The sequence below is a fragment of the Prinia subflava genome, chromosome 8 (assembly GCF_021018805.1).
Source record: "Prinia subflava isolate CZ2003 ecotype Zambia chromosome 8, Cam_Psub_1.2, whole genome shotgun sequence".
NCBI classification, from domain to species: Eukaryota; Metazoa; Chordata; class Aves; order Passeriformes; family Cisticolidae; genus Prinia; species Prinia subflava.
The window spans coordinates 12,947,729-12,969,712 of NC_086254.1; the positions used below are offsets into that span (position 1 = coordinate 12,947,729).

The following is a 21,984-nucleotide window of genomic DNA, read 5'->3' on the forward strand; positions in this document are numbered from 1 at the left end:
TGTCCTTGTCACATGTGTGTGACATTGTGGCCTATCCTGCTCTCCTGTGCCAGGTGCACCCTGGCCCTGTCACACGCGTGTGACACTGCAGCCTGTCCTGCTCCTGTGGGCCATGTGCCACCCTGACCCTGTCACACGCATGTGACACTGCAGCCTGTGCTGCTCTCCTGTGCCAGGTGCACTCTTGTCCTTGTCACACGCATGTCACACTGCAGCCCGTGCTGCCCTCCTGTGCCAGGTGCACGCTGGCCCTGTCACACGCGTGTGACACTGCAGCCCGTGCTGCCCTCCTGTGCCAGGTGCACGCTGGCCCTGTCACACGCGTGTGACACTGCAGCCCGTGCTGCCCTCCTGTGCCAGGTGCACGCTGGCCCTGTCACACGCGTGTGACACTGCAGCCGTGCCGCTCTCGTGCCGGGTGTCCCCGCTGTGTCACACCGCCCTGTCCGGGGGTCCCCGCGCGCGGACTGGGGAGCGGGGGAGGGGAGGGGGCTGCGGCGGCGCGCGCGAGGGCCCGCGGGAGCGCGCGCGGTGCGGGGGCAGCTGAGGACAGGGGGAGGGAGGGGAGGGAAGGGAAGGGGGGAGGGACCGCGGGGCCGCGCCCGCCCCTCTCCCCGCCCGCCCCCTCCCCGCGTCTGTCGCGTCGCTCGGGCCCGGCCCGGCCCGGCCCCGGCGCCTCATTGTGCTTCGCCTCACGCCGGCCCAAGATGGCGGCGGCGCCCGAGAGCCCCGCGAGCCGCCAACGACAATAGAGGGAGGGACGGGACCCGCCGCCCCCCCGGCACCGGCCGCCCCTCCCCGCCGCTCCCGCCGCCCCCCGCCCGCCGCGCCGCCCCACGCCCCCGGCCCGGCCCGGCCGCCGCACCCCGCCCCGGCCGGCCCCTCTAGCATGGTGCGGGGCCGCCGCCGCCTCGTCCTCCGGCTGCCGACATGGGCGAGAGGCTGGAGCTGCGGCTGAAGTCGCCCGTGGGAGCCGAGCCCGCCGTGTACCCCTGGCCGCTGCCCGTCTACGTGAGTATGGCCCGGCCCCGCACCTGCCCCGCGCCCTGTCAGCGCCCCCGGCCCTGCCCCGGCCCTGGCACCCGCCGGGCGATCCCTCAGCGCCGGCTCTTCCCGGGATCCATGGGGATGATCGCCCCCCGTGAGGGGACTCCCCCGGAGCCCCGGCCCCGGGTGCCGCCGCTGCTCGCCTGGAAGTCAAATCCCCAATTTCATTTTATAATTGGTTGACTAAACCGAAGGGCGGGGAGGAGGAGGACTGGTTAATGAAAAGTTTTCGTGTTTTCTTCGCGCTGGGCTCGTGTAACTGGTTAATAACCGGTGCTGCTGCGAGCGGGGTGGAATCCAGGGATTCTGGATGGGGGAACAGCGCTGAAATTATGGGTGGCCTCGGGTGGTCGTGGGGACCCCCAGGAGCAGCCGCAGAGTGGGAATCAACAGCGGCCGGCGGCGGTGCTGGGTCTGGAGGCAGCGCTGGTGTCTGGGGCTGCCGCCAGTTTCCCTCCAGCCGTGCCCTTGGAGCTCCCCTTTTTTATTTATCCCCAGCAGAATCTGAGCCAGCCGCAATCCTCGTGCTTCCAAATAAAATGTCACTTGTCCTTGCTTAGCTACCGAGCGGCATTTTCCCTTAACTTGCCTGACTTTCTCCCGAGCCCGGACGAGCGATGTGTGACCTTGATAACAATGTCCATGTTCAAATTAGTGACAATCCCACGAGAAGCAAAAGGCTCCGGGGAGGGTATTTTTGGATGTGTGTAGGCTTCCTATCAACCCTTGAGCAATTTCTCTCCCTAACTGCGCGTAGCCCCTCGGAGCACAGTTTGCAAAGGCAGAACGCCTCTCTATATGTTTACTTGGCGCAGGCACTGTTGATTATCCCTGCGTTCCAGGCTGTGCTGTTGTACGTGAGCCGCTTCCCGGCGAGAACACGCCGGGACGCACAGGCTGGGGCAGCTGATACTGCTGATGTTGTTGCTCGCTTTGGCGATCGCTGGTGTGTGAGCGATTAGGAATATATCGCTGGTGGCAGGGGGAGACGGCTGCCTGCTCCTATCTGCCGCCTGCCTCCCGGGGCTGCTGCCGTAGCCGTGCTTTTCCAAAACATCGGCGGTGCGGGCTGGCGCGCCGTTCCCGGCGTGTCTCCCAGCACACCGCGGTTCAGCGCAGCCTTTCCTGTTTGGGCAGCTCTGTCAGTGTTGGCGGGCGCGCGCAATGCTCAAATTGTCAGAAACTGAAAGTACAGGCGATGACCGGCTTCGGTTCTCCTCGCCAAATATTAACTCGTGTCCACCCCCCGCCTCCCCGAGCGGGTTGTGCGAAGCGGAGGTTAAAGATTACGCGGGATAGGGATTGTTCTGGGAGGGAGGGATGGTTTTATGCCTGTTCACAGAGATTTCTACTTAAAAACCGACCCCCCCCCGCCCTTTATTTTAAAGGTGAAACGTGTGTTTTGCAGCATGGGAAATAAGGATTTAGTTGGTCAGGGAAAACTTGAGCAGCTGTTTTTGAGGATGGCAGAATAAATAGCATTTCTTCTCAGTTAATCAGAAATGCAGCGGATGGAGCTGGTGGTGGTAGGAGGGTGTGATCCCCCCCATGTACTGAGACATACCGCAAACCCCCCCAAACATCCTGCCATTAAAGCGCCCGCTTGGCACCGCCAGCTTTTCCAGCCTGATTCCCGAGTGGATGTTCCACCGGGAGCCGAGCAGCATCGCGCCCGGAGCTCCGGGCAGCGGAGCGGCCAAGGCGTGCTCGCACACACGCACGCCCCGGCGCTGGCTCAACCCTGGGGCTCTGCAAACAAATCCCTGTGTCCGTGGCAGCGCTTGGCCTGCTGACATCGTGCTCTGCTGAACTGCGGCCGCGCTTTCCCCGCGCTGGCGCGGCCCCGGGCTGCCGGCAGAGCTCGGCTCGCTTTGACGTAAGCAGAACATTTCTTAGTTTCACCGCTCGTGGTTCCGAGGAAGCAAGGTGGGATAGCTGAGGGGAGGGAAAAAAACACACACCACGCTTCGAGGAGTGTTATTTAGCAGCGTTCTGGTTGCTCCCTGCTGTACTCTGTGAGATGTGTTTTCCGAGGAGAGCAGGAGGGAAAGGGAACGGGAAAGTCACGGTCCCGGCTGGTTATTTTTGATGAGAGCAGCAGCAGTGGCAGGGAGTCATGTTTCCCAACATCCGAGGGATGTAGTGTGAACCTGCTGCGTGCCCGGGCTCCGTGGTATGATGTAACCCTGCCTTGAGTAACTTGGCTATTTTTATGCTCTTACTACATCTTAAATTAGCGGCGTCGGTGTTGCTGCGTAGAAGGCCGGTCTCTCCCATTAATGGACGCCTGGATTAATACCGTGTCTCTTTATTGCTGAGCTGCTGCTTATTTCATGTATAATAGAAAAAGTGGGGTCTCTCCAGACTGCTGAATCCAGATAATAGCCCGGCTGACAACCCGGCGCTTGTTGGGATGCTAAAAGAGCCGGGGAGGCTGATGTGAAACATGTATTTCCCTCCGACTCTAATTAGGGCCGTGGGAGGAGAGAGAGCGGCGGCGGTGGTGCAGCTCCAGCCTCCCACTGGCTTCCACACAAAACTGAAAGTGCGGCTCCTTCCCCCGCCTTCCGCCGCCTCAAAGGAAAGGCCACGGTGCCCTAATGAAGCCGTGGTGAGCCGTGCTGGCCGTGCCACACTGTGATGAGTAAGTTGAATAGTGCATGGTGAGTAATCTCTCCTCATGACTCACAAAATATTTTGTGATGTTGACCTCTGTTTTTGTGACTGCCCCACTTAATCAGAGCTGAAGTGAGTGTACTCTTTTGTGTGCTGGTTAACTCCTCGGCTCCCACGTACTTGCCCCACTTTTGGCCGGTGCCAGGTTGTCAAGAGACCAGGGATACGGTGTTAAAATTTTAATAATGATACTACGAAAGATACAGGCCTGGATAAAGGAAGTGTTTGGGTTAGAGACCCGAGTTAATGGATCTGACTGGTCTTAAATAGGCTACTGCTGGTGGAGGATGGCATTTTCAGTCATACTTCAAGTATTGCTAAGCATAACTTGGTACTCATTACTTAGATCTGAAGGGTACAAGGGGTGAAGTTCCCTTGTGTACTTTTAAGACTTGCAGATCCGTAGTTTTTTTCCCTGAGAATTTTTCTTAAAATGATTCATTCTCTTGTCTCTGACTTCTACTATAGTTAAATTTGAATATGGATTAGGTTTAAATGTGGAGATTTTATATTTTATACCACAGTAAGATCTGCCTGCTCTGTGAGGTGTCTCAGGTTGTACTTTGAACTCCTGACAAGTTCCTGTGTAGAGTCTCAGGCTGTTGTGTGTGCAGGAGGGCGAAAGGGGTGGGGGCGTTGTGGGGTGGATCAGCTCTGCAGTCTGGTCTGGCAGGGTTCTGCTGATCCATCTGTGGCCCCAGAGAGGGATTGCTTGCACAGAGGGCTGAGCAACAGGAGGTTCAGAGCTGCTGAAGCTGATAATTGTCCCAAAGTCGATGTTTGCTGGACTGCGCCCTATTGCAGCACAGAGCTGGTGAATGTGGAAAAGCCTGTTTGCAGTCTGAGAGAGCACACTGTGCTTCATTCATTTGCTGTCCTTAAGGCTGCACTGCTGGGGTTGGCCGTGCTCAGTGCTGAGCAGGGCAGGAGGCACAGCCAGGTGCTGAGGGCTGGTCTGCCTGTGCAGGGCTGTTGTGGCACCGTGTCCCTGGCCCTGCTGGCTGCAGGTGACTCCGCCTGTCACATTCAATAAGGTGCAAGTCCTTTCCAGTGTCACAGTGAGACATCTGCCTGTTGTTGTGCTCTGTTCCCTGCTGGCTGGCATTCCCGTGGAAGGTGGCTGCAGTGTCCATGTGCATCAGGTTGTTGTGGGTTGTGTCCTTCTCTCCCTGTTTGACTTGCACGGGCTGAGGGGTTGAGTTGTGAGAGCACCTGGGAGCTCTTCCTGCAGCTCTTGGGGATGTCAGTGGGGCTGTACTTTGGGTATAGGGTCACAGAAATAGGGAATGGTTTGGCTTGGAAAGGACCTTAAAGCCCATCTTGTTCCACTGTCCCAGGCTGCTCCAAGCCCTGTCCAAGCTGGCCTTGGACACTTCCAGGGATGGAGCAGCCACAGCTGCTCTGGGCAACCTGTGCCAGGGCCTCACCACCCTCACAGCCAAGAATTTATCTTCTGCCCTAGTTACCATGTGGTAATACCATTTTTTTTTCATATACCAATTTTATTCCCTTCTTCCAGCCTTTTACTCTGTCCCAGGAGGGAACAGTCCTGGTTGTGCCACTGTGCACAACTTACCAGGGTGAGGTGCTCTGCCCTGAGCTGCTGGAGCTTAAATCTCCAAATTAGCACCTCTGATGAAGAGTCAAGCTTGAATAATTAATTTATTTGTCTGTGTCGCTCATCATTACAGCTGACTTTCCACTCAGCTGTGATGGCAAGAAAATTCTCATTTTCTAATTGAATGTTGTCAGAGCATCACCCTGCACCTGGAGGTGTGTGTGTGTGGCTGCTACTGGGAGTAGTGGGATACAAACTTCTTACTACTAGGTTTTGTACAGGTGGGAGGATGCAGATTGTGGGTTTTGGTTTTTTTTTCCCCTCTCTACTGTCATGATCCAGCTGATACCATTCTGTCACCAAAGGAATGTGCTGTGCAGGGAGAACTCAAGGGCAGGGAGTGTTAATGAAAATCACAGCCCATCGGGGATTGTCACCTTTGAAATTAAAGATCAACCGTGGAGATGAGTAACAAACCTTGTTTGAGAATTTAATCCTCTTTTTTGTGCGTGTCACTCAGCTTTCCTGGCAAGAGTTTCTGTGGTGCCTGGCTTTGACTTCCCAGGCGGGAGGCAGGTGTGGGAGCACTGGGTGCCATAGAGTGGTGCTGTAGATGAATTTGGGAAGGACCTAAAGAAAAGCTAAATTGTTCCCCTGGGGTTGGGGCTGCCCTGCTGCTGAGGGTGTCCCTGTGCATCCTGCTCTCTGCCACAGCTCCATCCCTCCTTATTCCACACCCCACGCTCTCCTGTGGGATGCGCTGATGGAACACACGTTTTGCACGTGCTCCTGGTTTTTCCCTGTGCTGGAGGGGGAAGGTGAAGCCCCCCGATCCTCCCTGCGGCCGGGAGTGTCGCTGCCTGTGGAGCTGTGTGTGGGGCGGCTCTGGGAACGGCATCGCTGGAAATATCTGGGCTGGAAAAAAATGTTGCAGTGTTTTCAGAGGCGGCCCCCCGCCCTGCTGTCTGAAATGTGAGTCAGGGCCTGCCCGGGGCAGCCGGCCCCACAAAGGAGGCACAGGAGGAAACTGTAGCTCTGCCTTGCCAGGCAAAAACCTCCTCAGCTCCTGAGTAATCGCCCAGAAATTCAGCAGCCGTGGCTGAGTCCGTGGCTGAGTCCGGGGGGTTTTCCCCGCTGCTGTTGATGCAGCTTGTTGGGAAATGCTTGTGGGGATGACTAATCACTTAGCAAAGCTTGTCTGGTGAAGGAAAGGTCTGAACACTTGAGCACAGTTCCGATTTCTCAGCACCTCTCTCTCTCTCTGCCTGCCCTCCCCAGTTGTAAAAACACCTGGAGTGGGGAGAGTGAGCGGCGTGAAATTGGGAAATATTGACTCAGTCATTTCAAAAGCACTTGGCTTTCTCTGCTGCCCAGCAGATCACAGAGTTGGCACAGTTACATCATTTTTTTCTGCCCTTTTCCCTGGTGCCAGAGGGACTCGAGGATGTGCTCTTGGGGGACAGACGAGCCCTACAGCGTTAATTGTGTAGCACGTGGGCAGCACAGAAGAGCAGTTTCCTTCTGGGCCTTACCCTTTGAAGTAGAACTTGCCCTGAGTGACAATCGGGGCTTGTTCAGTTCTCAAACTCCTTTTGTTCCAAGCTCTGACCCGTTGGATACAAGATAAATCATGAGTTCAGTTAACAGACATTTTTTCCCCAGTTTGAAAAGTGAAAGTTGGTCTCTTGTCTTGCATCTTAAGACCACACTTGTATTTATTTTTGTATATAACTGATTTATCTGAAAGGCAACTGTTGAAAGACAGAGTAGCTGTCCAGTATTGCTTGTTTTCCCCCTTTCATTCATCAGCAGATGAGTGAGGATTAATGTTCCTGTCCCGGCCAAAGTTCCAGCTCAGACAATTCAAATTTATCTACCTAAAAATTCACCCATCAGCTCCAGTTGGACACAGCACTGAAAGCTTGCAGCGTGCCAGGGGAAATCCATGCCCCCACATGCAGCTCCAGCTCTTGTCCTTCATGGCAGCCTGATTATATATGGAGATGATTATCCTTTCAAGTCTCAGATACGGGACTGAATTGTGTTGCCTCTGGGAATTCAGGCAAAATATCTTACCTCTTGGTATGTGAGATTTACGGGGGGATTTAATCACCCTTCTCCCCAGACATCCATATGTCTACTTTTGTACCCTTCCTTCTTTCTTTTCCCCCTTTCTCATTGACTTGCTTTTTTCCTTCCTGCATTGAGTTAACTTTTAACTGTGTGATTAAAGTTTTGCACTGTAATGATCAACACAAGGACCAGGGATGGGATGAACTGTTTTATCCCTTGCAGTGTCTTTTATCACAGATTGATAATCATAAAGCATCTCAACATATTTTTGCTTCAATTATTTTCTCCTTCCTAACAGAAGGATCCACAGAAGGTGGAAAAGTTCATGTTAGGAATTGTTCATATTTACTTTCATGGTAATTATTAAAGACAAAACTAACTCTGAAGAGAAACAAGAAATAAAACCGAATAGAAAAGTTGGCCACATGCTGCTAGAGCTATCAAATCAAGTAGGGACTATTTTTAGAGCATAGGAAGAGGGTGAGTATATTTTACAGCAGGAAATGATGGTTTCATAGATGGGAGTAGTGAATAACGAAAAAGTTCCTGTTCAGAGTATTTTGGTTTGTTTCATTTCATGAGTGAATGAGAGTTTTCTAAAATTTACACTGAAAGAATTTTGTAGTGTTGGATGAAAAATCTAAAGAACTACTGAAGACAGCTAAATGAAGCATTGGAAAAGTTTCCTGAACCAAACACAACAGAAAGTTCTGAATTGTTTCTTTGTTATTTTCTGTGTACTGTGAAGGGCAGTTTCCTGAGGTTTTGGCATTAATGTGTCATTTACTTCTTGGAGCTCAGCAACACTATTAATATTTGACACTTCTGAAATTCTAACAGCTGTGAGCTTTTGAGGCTTCTCAGTCATTCCTCAGCTGGATTCCCTCTGGGCTGCAGGTGGTTCCCTCTGGTCCCCACATCCATTGGCAACACGACCTGGGAGATCAGGTGCTGGGTTTGGAGTCTTTGTGGGTCTTACCTTGGCTTCCATCCCTGCTCATTACAGCAAACAATCATTTGAAATTCTACAATCTGCGAAGAGTGCATTGTAATATTGTAGGGTCATTTATAAGTCTTTAAAGTAAAAGCTTGTAGAAGTGGTTGGTGGCTGGAAGTTGATGTCTGCTGTTCAGAACCTCCACTGGATCACTGCTCTGCTCCACAAGTTGAAGATTATAAAGGAAAACACATATATATTCTTTTGTGTTTTTTTGTACCTAACAAGACTCCACACCCAGTGGGCTCCAGAAAGAGTACAAGGTTTTACTGCTAATTTCTGTTGTGTGGAATATTTATATGTTAAGTAGGAGCAGAATCTCTGAGCTGTCCAAGACTGAGTTATCTTTACAGAATATAAAGTGCTTATTTAAACTGTTGTCTCACCAGTTTTCCCTGCAGGAGAGGGAGCTCAGGCTTTTCCACGAGCTTCCTCCCAGCTGCCACTGAGGGTGTGGGAAGACCCTGGGCTTGAGCAGGAGCTGGTGGCTGCTTTCAGCACCAACAATTTTGGGACTGTGTTCATTTCTTCCCCTGGGTTCTGTGTGAAGGTTTGTTTCTGGCAGTGTGGGTGAGCAGGGATGTCCTGTGCTCCCTGTACCTGCACGGGTGGGGTATTTCCCTGCCAGCACAGGCTCCTGGGGAGCTGCAGGTTTGCAGCTGGGACATTTGCAGGTAGAAATGACTCTTGTCATCTCTGTTCCCTTGTGCCTGATCTTCTCTCACCCTTGGAACAGTGTTTGTGAACTGGTCTGGTTGAAAGGGAACTGAGCCAAAACCCCACAAAGGTTTAGTTTGAGTTTAGGCCTCGCCTGCCTTTGCTGTGTGCGAGCACAGGCGCTGCTGGCCCAGAGCAAGAGGTGACTTTGGGGAAGTGGTGGCAGGGCAGGTGGCGGCTGGGGTTAAACTGTCTGTGAAATGGTGGCAGGGCTGCCTTCCTCTGTTCCAGGGACTGAAAGCCCAGCTGTCCCAGAACAGGCAGTGCTGGGTTCTTGTGCATGTGGGACCACCACAGCATCTGCCCACTGCCTCCAGCTGCAGGGTGTGTCACTGCCTAAAACTCACCTGGGAGGGAAGTGGGACACACCAGCAAATTGCTGTTTGACCAAAATGATTGCATTCCCCATGTATTCTAACGTAAACATTATTTTAAACCGGGTTTTTTTTTTTTGCATAGTGGAATTACTTCTTTTGTCTGGCTCACACTGGGGAAGCTCATCCTGCTGTGAGTGTCCTGTGTGCCTGCAGCACTCGTGCAGGCTGGTTGCATGTTAATGGATTGACACAGCCCCTCCTGCACGTACCAGGGGAACCATTCCCTCCTGCATCTGTGCAGTGTCCGTAGCAACAGTTGGGGTTGCTGTGTGGAAAGGCAAAACTGTGTTGCTGTGGTTGAAGCAGCGGCAGTGAAAGTGCAATCCCTGTTGCTGAATGATTATCCAGAGCAGTTGGGCTCTTCTTTCCTAATGCCTGTTTCCTTTGTTAGTTTATTTTGGATCTCGGGCCAACCTTTTTATTTTAATGTCCCTATGTAGCCGTTAAGGAGGCCATGGTGACCACCATGTTTTCCATTTGGTTTTGTGTGACAGTAACTTAGAAACTACTGAAAGTACCTGAGGCTTGTCTACCTCCTGCTGTGTGGGAGATGGGCTTCCAAATGCAGTGTCGGGAGCTCTTCTTCCCTTGTCTTTTCTTCCCTGAAACTGGGAGGAAAAGTGTGGATACAAGGTGTTCTCTGCAGGAGATCTCTTTTTATACATTCTAATAAAACTGTATTCTTGTGAATGTCCTTGTGCTTTCTTGATTAAGTGAATGACAGTGATCTGATGGTTTGGAAGAGACTTCTGGTCCTTGTCTCTCTTAATAAGAAGAATTGTGCTATGGTTGTTGCTATGGAAGCTAAAATGCCACAATCTTGTTTTGGGATAAAATTTGGTAATATTAAACTGAGTCTTGCTATCCAATATGGAATACTGCATGGAGCAGGCTTTCCCTTTCCCTTACTCAAGGTTTAACTGGCATTTGAACACAAGGCAAACACCTTAAAATGCAAAGTGGTGGAAGGCAGGGCTGGCAGGGCATGGAGCCTGGGATCCTCCCTCCATGGAGCAGCTCCTGGCTGCTGCAGGGGCTGGAGGTGCTTTGGCTTTTCCCATTCTCTTGTGGCCCCTGTGTTCAGGTGTGTTGGCCACAGATGTGCTCTGGGCAGGGGGACTGTGCTGGTGGCTCTCTCTAGGTGGGTTAAATGAAATTAAACCCTGTGGGAGGAGGAACACAAACTCCTGGCAGGCTGAAATCCCTGGTTTGTGAGGGTATCTGTGTGCCATGCAGAGTGCTGGATCTTCCCTGGCTCCCAGGGAAGCTGCAGCTGCAGTGGCTCATGTTGCCTTTCCTGGTGTCCAGAGAAACCCTTATCATCCTCCCCAGATGGAGGAAGCGAGGGGTTTGAAAGAGGCACTTGTCCCACCAGCTTTCTGCAAGATTGATTGGCTTTTCCTAATCCATCTTTTTGATCTCTGCTAACCATCTTGTCTGCAGCTGTAACATCCTCTCCTTTGGATTTATGGACTGCTGCCTGGGGAGAGAGAGCTGCCACTGCAGGCAACCAAGCTGTTGTTTAAACCCAGGGGCTGGTGGGACTGACCTCCTTTGTTTTGTGAGTTAAATGGGTCGTGTGGAGATCAGAATTTGGCAAATCCAAATGACTTCTGTTAATCCGTGAGTGGGGTCAGTGTTCAGGATTTGGGAGGAGCTGGAGTGCTGGAAGTGTATCCAGACAGGGTAGTTAAAGGGTACACAAGTGTTGCCATTGATTTATTTGTAACTGGCTTGTTTCAGCTTTGGTTTTCACACATCTGGTGGACAGGGGAAGGCTGTAGGAGACCTGTCCCTGCTGCTCTGCTCTTGCTTGACCACAGCTGCTTTTCACATTTCTGAGGGGCTGCTTTGGTAACCTGGCCTGTTTTTAGGGGAGGAAGCGTGGTCTAGTGAGTCAGAACTGGCTCTGAAAGGGCAAGGGTTGCTTTGGTGTGGGACCAGTTTAGTCTGGACAGCCAAAGCCATGCCCAGAAATGTTCCTGCCTATGAAGAGGAGATAAGGAGCCATAAAAGTCTGTGTGGTGCTGGGAGAGTGAAAGATTGAAGAGCCCTGAGCTGTATTTCCTTTTTATTTATTTTTGGAAGAACTTATCCAGGTTTCCCAACCATTTGTTTGCTGCTCAGGTCTGCAGGATTTTTGGGTTACCTTTTCCCACCTGTGCTGGGTAGATGATCAGATCTCACAACGATCCCACTTTCAGAGAATCATGGAATCCCAGATTTGGGTTGGAAGGGACATTAAACTCATCCAGTCCCACCCCCTGCCATGGGCAGTGACAACTTTCACTATCCCAGTGTGCTCCCAGCCCTGTCCAGCCTGGATGAGGCGTAACTTGGCCTTGTGGGGAAATAAAATTGAGAAATATATGGTGTTCACCCTCAAGCCCAAATTTAGGCTTACCCCAAGGCTTAGCACAGTTTTGTGAGAAGAACTCAAAAAAAAGATATAAATTTGGAAGGATGCTGGGGTGGTGTTTCTTTTTCCAGGCAGTGCTGGCTGCCCAATTTAACTGAACAAGTTCTTTGTGTTTGAGGATGGAAACCAGAACATTTAAAACTGTTGCTTTAGGTTATAGATTCACTTTAGACTATGGATTGTTGCACTAGGGTGCAACTGTTCTCTACAAACACACCCAGGAGTCTGGGATAAGGTACTGGAACACAGAATTAAATCAAAATCTTGCCATTTAAGTATCTTAAGGGAAGTTAATTTGAAAATTTGTTGTAGCCAAAGCAGCCACACCTGGAGGAGTGTAGTGCTTTGTGTTCAGGGGGAATTACAAACCCTTCCAACAGCCAGCTGGTGGCAAAAATGTTGCAAATTCTAATTTATACCTTACCTTGCTCTTGTAGAGTGTTCTGTAGAAATGTCTGCTAAGGCTGTTTTTAGTAGGAATTTGGTGCTTTGTAGAACAAAGTTGTGCACAGATATCTGTGGCTGGTGCTGATCACGTCACGCACTGTGATCTCTGTATGTAATGTGAATTATTGGGCTGCTTTAGTTTTCTCACACTGCTGGCAGGGGAAGAGCTGTGAGTGCTGCCGAGTCCTGGAATATTCTGAGCTGGAAGGGACCCACAGGATCATCAGTGCAGCCCCTGTCCCTGCACAGACACCCCAACAATCCCACCCTGAGCATCCCTGAGAGCGTTGTCCAAACGCTCCTGGAGCTGTGGCAGCCTTGGGGCTGGGACCATTCCCTGGGGAGCCTGGGCAGAACCCACCACACTGAGTTCTGGTCATATTGGTGATTTTTGAATTTGAGTTAGGAAGCAAAGAATATGATTATAGAAAAGGATAATGATTGCTTCTATATACATGTTTGGGAAGAGCTTTTGGGCACTGTGTTATTTGCCTTTCAAATCACATATCAGGGCTTCTTGTATCTGCAAGATACAAAAGGGTTTTTTTATGAGGAGATGAAGGGAAAGATTGAACTCTTAAAAATTGCTCTGTGGTCCAACCTCCATGGCCTGAAGGGTGACAGGAGTTGGTGTCTGTAGGAGGACTCTGTGTGTGGGACAGGAGCTCTGTGTGCTGGGAGCACTGGTGCGCTCAGAGTTGAGCAGGGGGGGTGTCCTTCCTCCCAACCCCTGTGCTCAGAGTTGTAGGAACACGTGGTTGGAGAAACTTGTTGTAAGACTTGGAAGTGTGAAGCTGTTCAGTCCTGCTGGCTGAAACTGTGCTCCAGTGTTTTCCATAGAATGTTGGATGATCTTTGAAGTGACTTTTGAGAAACTGTCTGCTTTCTTTCTGCTATTTTTTCCAATGAAATATCTTGGCAAAAACTATTGAACTTTCTCTGGGAACTCACGTTTCAATTTAAAATTCAGTGTTTAGGTTGAAGACCAGAACTCTGTGACAAGCTCAGCTGGAGAGGGTTGGCTGCAGGCAGCTCAATGTGTGTTAAAGTTTGGTTTGCTTAAAACTTGTTGTGAAGAGCTTTGGGCAGTCTCCATAATTACTGCAGACTGCAACTCTACTTTAAATACTTTCCACCCTATAGAGATAAGGGTGATTGTGAAAAGCTCCCATTTATGTGGCTCAGAAGATTCCAAGGGCCTCTCAGACCACATAAATACAGGAACATTGGAAAGTACATCCAGGCCAGGAGCAGCACGTAGTGCAGGGAGGAGGGAGGGAGGGAGAGCAGCCTGGAGCAGGAGGAGGGTGAATGGAGCTGCTCTTTGTGACAGGGAGCACCGTGGTGGCATCATCTCATCTCGTGACTGTGAACAGAGCACAGAGGCTGCTTGGGCCTCAGCCAAAAGGCTTCTGCATGGAGATTCCAGGATTGATGGAGTCTGTGGGAGGCTCTTCCCCAGGAGGTTCCACTGCCAAAGCCCCGTGGGTGTCAGAGTCCAGCACGACACATGAGCACAACCTGCCTGCAATCTGAGTCATGGGCACTGCAACTGGGAAAAATAATATAAAACATCTGAACTGAACCCAAAACCCAAACTCAGACCCATGGCAGAATTGGAGAAGCTTCAGACAACCTTTGGGAGTGCAGGGCTGGCTGTTGGCTGAGCAGGGCAGGGTTGATCAGGCTGCTGGTGCTGCAGCAGAGCCAGCAGGAATCTCCATCCATCCTCCCAAGCTGCTGGAGTCAGTGTCCATCCCCTGGGGCTCCCAAGGATCCGGGTTAAAGCTGCAGCTCCAGGCTCTGGTGTGTGTCTGATCTGAACCTGTGCATCTGTGTGGGATGCTGGTGGCACAGGCTGGAGCAGGGATTTGGGGAGTTTGGAAGGCCCATGGCAGAGGCTGGAGCAGGGATTTGGGGAGTTTGGAAGGCTGGTGGCACAGGCTGGAGCAGGGATTTGGAGAGTTTGGAAGGCCCATGGCACAGGCTGGAGCAGGGTCAGGATTTGGGGAGTTTGGAAGGCTGATGGCAGAGGCTGGAGCAGGGTCAGGATTTGGGGGTTTCTATTCCATTTGCCCTTTGGTTGCCTCAGACTCCCTGTCAGTGCCATAACCAGTTGCCTGAACACAGATGTGATGCCTGTTGCTCTTCAGTGACTTTTCTCATTAAATCATACAACCATAATGATGAAATGGGGCTGGAAGTTTCTCTAAGAAAAGGGAAGCTGCTCTGTATTCCCTTCAGATATGTTTCCCCCTTCCCTCAATTTTCCACAACTCTGCTTTAAAGAAACATAGGAGATCCTACTGATTTTTTTTTTTTTTGCAAGTCTTGCTTGAGACCTTGGGAGCTTGTCTGCTCAGCCAAAGTCTGTTGGAGAGCAAAATAAACTTGGGAAGTGTTTCAGCATGGGAAGTTCAGGAGCAGTAGATGTGGAACTAGTTGGATTTCTTTACTCTTAGATAATGTCACAAACTGAACTCAAAGGCCTCTTCTGCCTGGAGTTTCCATGTGAGGTTGTGCAAAGTCACTTAAATTGGCTGATCTGCAGTTGTACATGTGAATTGTGATTTATTATTATTTTTTTTAGATTGGTTATAACCCAAGACAGAAGAATCTGTTAATTAGATAATTTTTGTCACTTATAGGAGTGTTTTCATGAAGACCTGTAGGACGAGGGGTCTCTCATGTGCTCTGCTCACACTACAAATGTGGGGAATGGAACTTCCTCCCAGGAAATGGTTATGCCAGAATAAGCCTGAATTCACTTTTCCGGTATAATGTGCTTATGTTGATAAAGCAAATTCTGACTCTGCAGGAGCACAGTTTATTGGGAGAGCTGGATCAGCCCAGGGGGCTCTGCTGGGATAATTCTGCATGAAGTCAAATGTGAACATTTCTGGGGGATGTTTATGGATGAGCTGCTGTCCTGGGTTATTCTTACACTTGGCAGATAAGAAATGAGAAGAAAGAGAAGTTCTCCTCCCTCCTTGTGCCCTCCTTTCAGTGCACAGAGCAAAGAGAACACACTCTTTTATTTGTGCACTGAGAGGCAGGAGCAGCTTTTAGTTCGGTTGCTTCCCTGGTTTCTAGGCCAAGATTTATCAAAAGAATTACCTGACATTCCTGGGAGACTGGATTATGGGCACTGCTGTTTTCTGTAGGGTTTGTCCCAGCCCAGGAGATGGAGGAAAAACAGCCCCAGATCCATCCTGTGATGTTTGGGGTGCTGCTGTGGCAGCAGCAGGTTGTTAAAAGTGCTCAGCTGCAGGCTCTGTGTGTTCCATTCCAAGTGTCCTGGCTACTGCTGTTGGCTCTTTTTCCTTCTCCATGTTGTGACTGGAATGTTTTGGTTTCTTGGTTTAGTCTTCTGTGTGACTTCTAGATTTGGGATTAACTTTTTGTCATCTGAAAAAAACAGCTTTTTTTTCTGGTAAAATACTGTTCTCTCATAGCTTTAGTACAGAATCCCAGACTGGTTAGGGTTGGAAGGCACCTTAAATATAATTTAGTTCCATCTTCCACTGTCCCAGGCTGCTCCAAGCCCTGTCCAGCCTGGCCTTGGGCACTGCCAGGGATCCAGGGGCAGCCACAGCTGCTCTGGGCACCCTGTGCCAGGGCCTGCCCACCCTCACAGCCAGGAATTCCTTCCCAATCTCCCATCCAGCCCTGCCCTCTGGCAGTGGAAGCCATTCCCTGTGTCCTGTCACCACCTCCCCATGTTAAACCTTCCTCTCCCTGCTGTTTATGAGCCCCTTTAAGGCACTGGAAGGATGGCAGACCTCAGAAATTCTTGCCTGTCTGTCCATCTGTCGTGAGATTTTTAACCAGGCATTGAAAGGGCTGTGTACAAATTTCTTGGAATGAGAACCTCTGTAGGCCTGGCTGATCCCAAATGTATGAACTGGTTATACAAGGGAAAATGTGTTTCCTCCTGGAAATAGGAAAGCTGAGATACTGATGGAAAATACTTCCATTTGACTCAGATCATGTCCTTCCATGTTTTGAAAATCAGATAATTCAACCATTTTCTGTCATCAACCATCAGTTGTTTTCTTCTTCCCTTCCTTCCCCTGCCCCCAGTCCTCTGCGTTGTTACCTGTCCCCGCCCTTTGCTATGGAATTCCCCCATGTAACTTTACAGAAATGACATTTCTGCAGCACAAGACAAGGGAAATGATTTGAGGGAGCCTTTGCACTTGTATTTCTGGAAGGGCTGTAGATACAAGACTCCTAATTAAAAGGTCAAACCACTTGCAGAAACAAATGTCTAAATATAACCCCAGCTTTGTGCAGATGGACTCTGGTAGCTAAGGCTTCACAAGCTGGATACATCAATGTCTGTAAGGAACTCCTGTGGCTTCCCTAAAATAGAACTTTTTTATACAATGTTGCATATAAATGCAGCTCCAAGGGCTCTTTTTAGCATGTATTTGTAATAATTTGCTAAACCCACTTGTGCTTCTGTTGCTCCTGAATAAACTCCCTGAGTCTGATCCTGTTGTGGATGTGTGATGCTCAAGGTTGGTGTGTTTTGGGTTTCAGCTGATGAGCAGGGCCGCATATTCAGGCCTTTTTCTGTGTGCTCTGAGGGTGTTTTTCCTGCACTGACATCCTCTCCCACTGCTTATTGGAGGCTTTATTTTAGAAAGCCATTCCCTGTGTGAGAATCTCGCTGCCCATCTGGAGCTGGGAGCCTGTGCCAGATGCTGGGCCAGGGGAATCAGCTGTTCATTGGGAACTCGCAGTCAAGGACCTGCTGCATCCAATAATCCCAAAGGCTTCAGTCACGCAGCCCCTGACTGCAGGGAATGACAAAGAAATGAGTGGAATGACAGTTCCTTCATATCAATCAGAGACACTTGAAAAAATTATTTCCTTAAGCCTTATTTTTTTTTTAAAGGGTTCATTTTGATGGCTTTAATGGGTGGAATTCAAGGACTCCTTTCCCAGTATGCTTGGCACCTGTATCCTTAAAACCACTGTGATTCCTGCCCACTCCTGACAAACAGCACCTGACATCTTTTTTTTCTATTTCATTTCAGGACAAACACCACGATGCTGCTCATGAAATTATTGAGACAATTCGGTAAGTGCAGCCTGGTGGGAGCCCTCCTGTGCCTCACTGCAGCTCTGGGAGGGGATGTCTGGAGTCAGGACACGCAGGAGGGCAGCAGTTACCATTTAGCAGCTCTGAGTTATTTTCTAAGCTGAATTTGCTGCAATACAGAGCTCCCTGCCAAATAGATTTTGTTTTATCTTGTCATATTCTGTTCTGTTTTGAACAGAGTTAAAAATGAGTGGTGGTGTTCAGCTTTAATACTTGTGGCAGTTCCTATTTGAGCTTTGGACAGACAAGGTTAGGGAAACATCCTTAGCTTGATGTGTTGTGTCCTGATCTTGCCTCTGCCTACCCTCTCTGTTTCCCCTGTTGCTGTGATCTTGCAGCATTTGGGTTGTTTGGCAATGATCTCCCTGTGGCATTCCTCTTAATCCTGCTGATAGAGTTGGAACAGCGTGGGGAAAATGGGAGGATAAAGGTGAAAGACAACTGTGAGGAGCAGGAAGTCAGAGGATTTCCCAACACGGGCTCTCAGGACGTGACTTGCTGTTATTTCAGCAGGATTAGGAGGGGACTTTGCAAAGAACAACTTTTAATAAATGCTACACGAATTCCCCAAACACCTGAGGGATGAGGATGAGTTATCCCCATTACAAAGCTGTTCTTGTTAACTGTTTTAGATCCTTACAGGCTGCCCTTGGCTCAGCTCGGGGCTGTGTCTGCAGCAGGTTTTAATGCTTGGGTGGTGCAGATACAGGTGAGGGAGGAGGTGTTTTACCTGCAGAACCACCTGAGCTTGAAATTTGGTCACATATGGCAAAGGAAAAGGTAGTAGTGATCCCTGTGTGCTCCCAGTGTGTGAGAGAGCCAATGCTTGGTAACATCACTCACATGCAGGAAATCAGAGCATTTCCCATGCTCTGGGGGGGCAGAGGATGGGCAATGAGGCTGAAGCTGAAATTTTTTCTCCTAAAGGAGTTTCTTTTCCTATCTGCAAAGCACTGCCAGTGGTGCTGCCAGTTTTCTTGGACTGGTAGGGATAAGATCCTGTGCTGTGGGATCTCGGGGTGTAATTTATCAGTGGGGTGTGGAGAAGGCCCTTTCCAAGGGGCTCAGAGGGAGCTTGGGCTGGAGGGGTGGCTGGAGCTGTTGGTGCTTTCTGTGCTGGAGGCCAAGGGAGGCTGTCTTAAAAACTAGTTGGGTCAAATAACATTTCACAATTGTGTTTTAAGCAAGGTTGGAGTAAACTCAGTGTCAGAAGCTGGTGCTGCCTTTGCCTTGTGCAAAGTGGCCACAGTGTTATGAAAGTGGTGGGTGAGAGAATGCAAGGAAGCCTTTATCTCATCAGGCAGTGGAATCATGGAATATCCCAAGCTGGAAGGGACACAAGGATCAAGCTACCTGTCCCTGTGATTTAAGAGTAAGAAGTTTGTAGGGAGAGGCCTGGTGCTTTTAGGGGAGATGGGAGATACCAGAAGAGGGTCAGCCATGCATGTCCAAGTTCTGGTTTTCACTGGCCTGTGTAGTTATTAACCATGTGTGAATCAGCAGAAGGAACAGAACGGTTGCATCTTTAGTATTTTTTTTTTTACCATTTTAATAGTGAAGAAGGGAGCCAAGTTCACGAGGAAGAAATTCTGTGATTCCTATTGGAATTCATCATGTGATGTGTTTTTTATTTTTTTGTTGCTGACAGTGCTTTCCAATTTCGTATTAGTGGAGGAAAGTGTGTGCAAAGCTTCTGTGGCTTTTAAATTGCCTTTGAAGGGAATTAATCTTCCTCCATTCCACAAGTGAAGCTCTCTCCTGTGAGCTGCCATTGTTGGATGCACTGCAAGTGGGCACGTGCTTTCCCTTTCTGATGGCCACAACACACAGGGCTGTGTTAATTCAGAGTCTTTTATCAAAATAACTTCTAAAAATCTGGTTTGGTTGGTTGTGTGAGGTGTAAGAGCAATTTAGACACTCCCCAGAGGAGAATATCCTGGCACTGAGTGGTTGGTGACAGGGTTTTTGGGCTGCTCTGTGAAATGTCTTCTCCACACTGAGCTCTGTCAAAGCTTCCTGCAGCATCAGAATTCTTTGGAAAGGCTGCACTTCTGCATTTTATGTTAGATTAACATCAGCCATGACTTTGAGTATTTTTAGACACGTGGAATACATTTATCACCTCATTTTGAAGCTTTATGCTCCTGCCAGGGTCTGCAGGCATCTTGCTGTTTATTCAGTACAAATGTGAGCTGTGGCAGTTTCCCATGATGTCTGCCTTGTTCCTAACAATGCTGTGAGCTCCCAGGCCTGCTGCAGTATCCTCTCTTCATGTAAAGCAGTCCAGAACTGAGACAAACAACATTATTACACTTAATTGGCAATACCTCTGTTCATTATTTCTTCTCTCCTTCCAGGTGGGTCTGCGAAGAAATCCCAGATCTCAAGCTTGCCATGGAAAACTATGTTTTAATTGACTATGATACAAAAAGGTGAGAGGAATGTTTTTGTTCCCAGCAGGAGTTCAGGCCAGCACGGGGTGTAGTGAACCAGTGTGTAACTGGTTATTCTTAGACACTTCCAACCGAAGTTTTCTCTCAGAACTGGCTTCAGGCTCTGCCGGAGTTATTTTGGTAGGAAATGTGTAACAGCAACATTGGCAGAGGCAGTTGGATTAAGGACATAATTGGAAACTCCTCACAGCTCCAGTGCAGCTCTGCTGTACGTTGCATTACTCACTGTGAAACAATGATCGGTATTTTGCCCTTGGAGTGCAGCCAGGGTGGGAATCTCAGTGGCACTGAGGTTCCTGCTCCTGTAGTAACCAGGAATTCCTGCTCCCAGCAGGGCATGGCAGGGCTGGGTGTCAGTGGGAGCTGCAGCTTCCCCTCCCTCCCCTTCCTGCTGGCTGGGGGCTGAATTAAAAGGTGAAATTCCCAGGAGTGTTGTGGCCAGTTGGAGGGGTTCCGATGTGCCTCGGTTCCATTGGAATTCATACCCTCAGGCAGTTCAGAGTGAATGTCTCCCATGGGATATTCCCCTCCTGGCTGGGACAGGCACATCCTGACCTGTGGTGTGTCTGTGGAGAGTTCTGAGGTTCTGTGCATGGACTTGGCTCTACTGAGGCTGGGAAAAGGGAGGATGCTCAAACTGCAGTTTACAAAAACCTCCTTGGTTGCCTTCATGGGAAAGACTGAATTTATCCAAGTCCATAGAATGACAAAACTGTTAGAAGAAAGTTTACAGATGAAAAACTACTCACTGCACTGCTGTGAGTAGAATCACAGAATATCCTGAGTTGGATCCCTCAGGGATCATTGATCCAGTCAGTGTCCCAGCACGGACACCCCAACAATCCCACCCTGAGCATCCCTGAGAGCGTTGTCCAAACACTCCTGGAGCTCTTGGGGCTGGGACCATTCCCTGTTCAGTGCCCCAGAACCTTCTGGGGAAAGGACATTTCCCAACTCAAACCTCCCTAGCACCAGATACTTCTGTCATGATCTGCTTGAGGCATTGCTTCCTCTTCTCTCAATTTTCAATTGCAAGACTTGTGAGTCCCTGTCTTGCTCCTGGAAAATTCAAAAGGAGTAATCAAGGTCAAGCATCCCTTGTCATTAAAGTCCATTAATTTGGATTTGTGGATTACTTACAGCAGCTGCATTGCTGTAATTTTGTGGTTGTGGATCCTCACTGGGTGTGTTTCACTGGGGACCATTAGTGTGGTTGGCAGCAATGCTGAATAAAAGTGAAACCCCTCTGTTCCCTGAAGTCACCCCTCACTGTCTTCCTGCAGCTTTTTAAGGAAGTCATGAGCTGGAATTCTGATAATGATTTCAGGCTTTTTTCTTCCTTGGAAAAAATTAGTCAGAAAAATCACTGGCAGCAGATGTGCTGAGCCAAGGATGTGAAGGAGAAGCAGCAGGTTGTGGAAATGCAGACAAAGCCCACTGCAGCCTCTTGCTTTTCCCAGCTTGGAAACAAGCACAGGAGCTGCAAGCTTGGGATGGAATGGGCAAAAATAATGGGAGAGGTGTCCTTGCCAGTGTAGTGACCCTGAGGATCACAAGAAGCTGCAGTGTCCCTTCTGATGTCCCCTGGGCCCCTCGTCCCTTCCCAGCTTTGGGAATGCCTGGGTTTAACAATGTCACCCCTGTTACTCCTTGTGTTGTTTTTGCTGCTGCTTTTGGGTCTGATTACATAACAATTGATGTTCCCAGGAATATACTTTCTTTCGTGGCCTGAGGTGAATTGATTTAATCCTCTCAGTTTGTGTCATTAGGGCATCTGCCTGGGCTGGCCATAATCCCATGGAGCAATCCCCAGGCTTTCCTGGGTGATGCTTCAGGCTGTGCTCTGGCTCTCTCTGCATTTTCAGTCCCAGAGTGGATTTCTGGAAAAGCATCTGCTTGTCTCAGGACTGATTATTGTGGAGAGATGACAGCAAAAAGGAGAAAAATGTACAGACCTCTTAAATTTCTGCTCAGTTGAAAATATGGAGAAGAGGCTCTGAGAATACAGAACTTTAGCAGGAAAAGGGCTGTACTCAAAGTGTGACATATAATAAAGGAACTAATATTATCTGTCATGTACTCCTGGTCTACTGAGGATTTTCTTTAAAGG

At 49.6% G+C, this 21,984-nt stretch overlaps 1 protein-coding gene across 4 annotated transcripts in view; it reads left to right on the plus strand.

Annotated features, from left to right (window-relative positions):
• Positions 1-826: 826 nt before the first annotated feature.
• The window catches only part of DOT1L (DOT1 like histone lysine methyltransferase), a 76,018-nt gene continuing 54,860 nt past the window's right edge, over positions 827-21,984 (plus strand). For all 4 annotated transcript variants that reach the window (XM_063403147.1, XM_063403150.1, XM_063403148.1 and 1 more), the window contains exons 1-3: positions 827-1,011; positions 17,357-17,400; positions 19,779-19,853. In XM_063403147.1, the coding sequence (XP_063259217.1) occupies positions 931-1,011; positions 17,357-17,400; positions 19,779-19,853 (200 nt within the window). In that variant the 5' untranslated portion in view covers positions 827-930. The remainder of the gene's footprint in view (positions 1,012-17,356; positions 17,401-19,778; positions 19,854-21,984) is intronic.